This window comes from Rattus norvegicus, chromosome 3, assembly GCF_021556685.1.
Source record: "Rattus norvegicus strain SHRSP/BbbUtx chromosome 3, alternate assembly SHRSP_T2T, whole genome shotgun sequence".
Lineage (NCBI taxonomy): Eukaryota > Metazoa > Chordata > Mammalia > Rodentia > Muridae > Rattus > Rattus norvegicus.
In genome coordinates this window covers 163,905,647-163,911,218 of record NC_141536.1, presented here as the reverse complement: position 1 = coordinate 163,911,218, position 5,572 = coordinate 163,905,647, and the positions used below count along the sequence as shown (strand labels likewise).

Genomic DNA, 5,572 nt, shown 5'->3' with positions numbered 1-5,572 from the left:
GATCTAGAGAGCAATAGGACCGCCTCAGCTCTGAGAGCAGATGCAGATCATAAGTGTCGCATCCCAGGTTACTCAGACATTCCTGTGCCTTGAAAGCTCCTGGTGTATCTCCCTTTGGATAGTCAGTGGAGAGAAAGTGCAGTTTCACCTGTGGGCATAGGAGTGAGAGTGCTCCTGATAGACCACCCCTGAAGACCGGTTTTGGGTGTGCAGGTCCTTGGGAAAGCTCCAGCTTTTGGCGCAAATGGAGACTGGAAGGCGGTATCATGATGTATCATGTACACATGTATTGTATCTTTTAGGATGTCCTGACCTATGATGATGTGCATGTGAACTTCACTGAGAAAGAGTGGGCATTGCTGAATCCTTCTCAGAAGAGTCTCTACCAAGGTGTAATGCTGGAGACCTGTAGGAATCTCAGTGCTATAGGTAATTCAATGAATGTATCATTCACTTTGTAAAATATAGGCACATCTGGTTTTGTTTAATATTTAATTTGTATCTTTTTTTGTTTTTTTTCGGAGCTGGGAACCGAACCCAGGGACACTTGTGCTTGCTAGGCAAGCGCTCTACCACTGAGCTAAATCCCCAACCCTGATTCAATTTTTTTTTATTTCACTTAAAAATGAGGAAGAATGAAGTGAGTAAATCAGACATGGTTCTAAAGTTCACTAAAGATAGTAACTTAAATGTGGCCTAATTCCAATCATCTAACATAATTTCTCCGATACCATTTTTAGGATACATTTGGGAAGACAATACTACTGAAGAATATTGTAAAAGTTCTGGAAGACATGGAAGGTAATTTTCACGTAAAGATGATAAGATAATGCCTCCCACAAAAATTTCATGTGTGCAGCAAGTTTTAAAGAAAAGCAACAAGGTAAAATACACACTGCATCAAATATTGATTAGGTCATCATTATATGTCTACACCCTTTTAATAAGCAAATAGTCCATAGTAAATTGTGGTGAACCGTATTCTGTAAGAGCATGACTATATTTAATGATATGAACAGTTTATGAGATTCAAGAATGGTTTTGTGGAGAAACATTAAACCCTGTACCACAACTCTGTGAGGAAAACGAAGTGAAATTGTGTAAATGTAATGTAGAAGTTTTCTTTTATAATGTGTTGACTGTTATGTGTTATTCTTATTTTGATATGGATGTCATATGTCCCTATGAATGCAAGCCAGGAGAGCATAGTGATACTGAAAGAAACAACATACCTCTCTCTTTTCCAGAACAATTAGAAGATGTACAGTATATACCATTGTGAGGAGAGTTTCTTAATGTAGGAAAAGTTGATAAATATTTAGTTTTTGACTATGATTGGTGACATTTACATATTCAAAGTGCTGAATCACTTTATGAGACTAGGGTTATAGAAATTATCCTCTTTGCATTGGCTCATGTTGCAATTGTAATATTCCTCAAAGATAGCAAAATTTATCTTCGTAGTCTGTCTACAAACGCTCTGAGTTCATTGAGTTCTGTTCAAATATGTTAACACTCTTAATAGAAAAATTATGGAATAAATATGAGTCATGTAATCAATTTTCTTCCTATTCCATGTGTCTTCAAACATTCAAGACAACCCATAATAAAAAGCAACACCTTTGAATGTAAACAAACTGATATTATGTTAAGATCATTTTGCTCTTTACACTTAAACCAAATTTGAAATGAATTCATCGATATAAAAAGGTTCATGAATATAATCAATGTGAGAAAACATTTACATGTGCCAATTGTATTTGCAGGTATGAAAGAAGTTTTACTGGAAAGCAAACCTTTGATTTTATTCTGTATGATAATGGCTTTGCAGTTCAGAGTCATACCCAAAGGCATAATGCAGAGGAGCCCTATGAAGGTAACCTATGTGGTAAAGCTTTTGTACAGAGGAATAATCTCAAAACACATAAGAGAACACATAATGGAGAAGAACATTCTGAATGTAACCAATGTTGTAAAGACTTTGTGAGAAGCAGTGCTCTCCAAAATCATGAAGGAACACACACAGGAAAGAAACTCTGTGAATGTAGTCAATGTGGTAAAGCCTTTGCACAAAGGAGTAGTCTCAAAAGACATGAAAGGACATGTAATGGAGAAAAACGTTATAAATGTAATCAATGTTGTAAAGCCTTTGTCCAAAACCATGCTCTCCAAAAACATAAAAGGACCCATACAGGACAGAAACCCTATGAATGTCACCAATGTGGCAAAGCCTTTGCACAGAGCAGTCATCTCCAAATACATATAAGAACTCATACAGGAGAGAAACCCTATGAATGTAACCAATGTGGCAAAGCCTTTGCAGATAGGGGTAATCTACAAACACATAAAAGAACACACACAGGAGATAAACCCTATGAATGTAACCAATGTGGGAAAGCCTTTGCACAAAGGAGTCATCTCCAAAGACATATAAGAACTCATACAGGAGAGAAACCCTATGAATGTAACCAATGTGGCAAAGCCTTTGCAGAAAGCAGTCATCTCCAAAGCCATATGAGAATTCATACAGGAGAGAAACGCCATGAATGTAACCAAGGTGGCAAAGCCTTTGCAGACAGCAGTACTCTCCAACAACATAAAAGAACTCACACAGGTGAGAAACCCTATGAATGTAATCAATGTAGTAAAGCCTTTGCAGGCAGCAGTCATCTCCAAAGCCATATAAGAACACATACAGGAGAGAAACCCTATGAATGTAACCAATGTGGCAAAGCCTTTGCAGAAAGCAGTTATCTCCAAAGACAGATGAGAACACATACAGGAGAGAAACCCTTTAACTTTAAGCAATGTTCCAAAGCTTTCTCACAAAGCAATGGTCTCTAAAATCTTAAAAGTACACGTACAGGAGCCAAACTTTTTTGAATGTATCCATTGTGGTTTTATAACATTTATACAAAGCAGTGACCTCCAAATACATAAACAATCACATACAGCAGAGAAACCCAATGAATGTGTTACATGTTCTTAAACCCTTAGACATCACAAGCATCTTCAACTACATGACTGAATAGGTCCTAGAGAAAAATGCTTGGACTTTAACTGATGTGGTAAAACCTTTCCCAAACCAGTCATCTCCTAGCCCATAAAATAATACACACTGAATAGGAACCCTATGAATGTAAATAATGTGGCAAGCCTTTTGCAAATCACAGTACGTTCCAAGTAAATAAAAGAAGACATACTCAATAGAAACCCTATGAATATAATCAGTGTTATTATGTCTGTGTATTTGAATGAGCAATCACCTTTCAAATACATAAAAGAAGACAAACAGGAGGGACACCCTATGAATGTAAGCAAAGTGTTAAAGCCTTCGCATATCAGTCATATTCAAAGGCACAAAATAAACCATAATTTAGAAAAATCCTTTGAGTGTATTTAATAAAACCTTATGAGTGCATTTAATCTGGTCAAACCTTCATGTATTTCTATAGACTTCATCAACATGAAACAATCTGTACCAGATAGTAACTATGTGAATAGATATGATATGGGGAGGTCTTTTCAATTCTCACATATCATCATCAGGGCAAAAAAATAAAGCTATGAAAGCATTGAATATGGTAAAGTCTTTGCACATTTCTAAAGTCTTTATCATCATGAAAATAATCATGCTGTAAAGATATGAGTATAAAAAATGTGGAAAAGCCTTTGTGCAATAGGGTTCTCTCAAATACAGCACAACGCAAACCCAGGTGATGAAAATGGTAGGAATTTATTGTAATAATGCTGCTCCTGGATCATGGACAGAAAATGAACTCAAAGCCTAAACTGTGACAAGTAAGACATCCCCCAATCACTGTGACGCAGAATGTCATAGAGCTCCTATCCCACAATCAAAATCTCTGACCAGAATGGTCCCTGTGTAAAAGAACTGGAAGAACAAAAATGGAGAAGAGCCTGAGCAAAAGGAGGTCCAAATTGAGTTCCAGCTCAGTGGGAGGCACCAAGATCTGACACTGTGATTCAGGTTATGGTATGCTTACACACAGGGGCCTATCATGACAACCTTCTGAAAGACCCTAGTAGCAGCTGAAAGAGTCAGATGGAGACATTTACACCCAACCAACGGGCAGAAACTCGGGACCCCTGTGGTTGAATTAGGAAAAGCCTGGAGAACCTGAAGAGTGATCCTATATGAATACCAGCAATGTCAATTAACCTGGGCCCCTGGGATGTCTCAAACACTGAGCAACCAGCCAGGCAGCATATACATGAGCATAGGAGCCCCCAACACATACAATAGAGGACATTTAGGTCTGGACCCATTCAGAGAAGATACACATATCTTCAGGAGACTTGGCGAAACAATGTGGGATGGTGGGATGGGGACATCCTCTTGGGTGTGGTAGGGAGGAGGTGTGGGATGTGGAACAGTCAGGGTAGACCGGAAGGGGGATAACACTGGAATGAAAAAGAATTGAACAATCTATTAAAAAATAACGAAACACATCTGGGCCAATTTGAGATACATTTTCCCACTGTCCAGAATTTAGGGGTAGATCCTTATGTAGATTAAAGTGTCAACTGTTTTAGGATGTGGGTGTTACAGTTTAGCCAATGATATTCATTCGTTCTTTGATGTTAGAGTGCCTGTGTTGTGTTTTTTTTTTCTTTCTTTTTTTTTTCCGGAGCTGGGGACTGAACCCAAGGCCTTGCGCTTGCTAGGAAAGCCCGTGTAAAGATGAGTAAAGGAAGGTGGCCACCAATGGGAAGTCCACAACTCCTGTCCGCCTGGGAACGTGAACTTAGTTTCACCAGATGATTAAAGGAGGGTGACTAAAAAAGGGAGGAACTCTTGGGGCTGGAGCTTGTTTCTTTGTTGCTTCTTCCCAATTGGTGTTGATTGGTTGTAATGTCCTCTAGTGCTAAATTGGTTCCCAAATTACATGAGAATCCTGCATTTGAGACCTGAGTTTATGGTTTAGAGACATGTATTCCTGTCTCCTGGGATTAAAAGATTTTTCTAAATGGCTGGAGCTAATTTAGTTTGGTCGAACCTTGGCAAAAGATCATTACTTCCTTAATTCAATTTACTAACCTTCAAGGGAGGATTCAGCTCCATTTCACTGGATAACATTAATACTCAAATCATATATTTTGTACTTTTCCTCTCTCAACTTCCCGTTTTTCATTAAAGTGCTCTACATGAGACTTAACCCAAAAACAAAGTCTATGATGGGTATTTCTGAGACTTCCTTTGTCAAGACAATTAATCTGAATCTTTTCACCTTAGCCTCAGGCAGACTCTTCAGACAAGGCATAAAGTAGTGACATTATGCAACAAAATACCACATAAGCAGTCTATACAGCACATACTGAAATCCTTCTCCTTTGAACCCTCTTGGGCCATGCCTGCACAATACAAATCACTCTCAGTAACAATCATTGCCCCATTCCTAATAAGAAAACACATTAAGTCCCATTTAAAGCATTCCATTGATATCCAAATCCAAAGCCCCAAAGTCCACATTCTTTCAAAGAAAAGGATGAACAGGCCTACAGTTTAGTCAATGATATTCGTTTGTTATTTGGTATTGGAGTACACATG

At 38.2% G+C, this 5,572-nt stretch overlaps 1 protein-coding gene across 1 annotated transcript; it reads left to right on the top strand.

Moving 5' to 3' along the window:
• Positions 1-382: 382 nt before the first annotated feature.
• Zfp931l1 (zinc finger protein 931 like 1) lies at positions 383-3,385 on the top strand. The gene is made up of 3 exons (XM_087655364.1): positions 383-429; positions 741-801; positions 1,767-3,385. Exons 1-3 carry the CDS (start codon positions 396-398, stop codon positions 2,842-2,844), a joined length of 1,173 nt encoding a protein of 390 aa, XP_087511490.1. The 5' UTR covers positions 383-395; the 3' UTR covers positions 2,845-3,385.
• Positions 3,386-5,572: the final 2,187 nt, after the last annotated feature.

What these genes read in the sequence shown, in the direction of transcription:
- Zfp931l1 (XM_087655364.1), top strand. Translation starts at nt 396, where the DNA reads ATGCTGGAGACCTGTAGGAATCTCAGTGCTATAG. An exon ending in TAGGAATCTCAGTGCTATAG is followed by an intron (nt 430 to 740) that starts GTAATTCAATGA and finishes TACCATTTTTAG; the next exon opens with GATACATTTGGGAAGACAAT. An exon ending in AGTTCTGGAAGACATGGAAG is followed by an intron (nt 802 to 1,766) that starts GTAATTTTCACG and finishes TTGTATTTGCAG; the next exon opens with GTATGAAAGAAGTTTTACTG.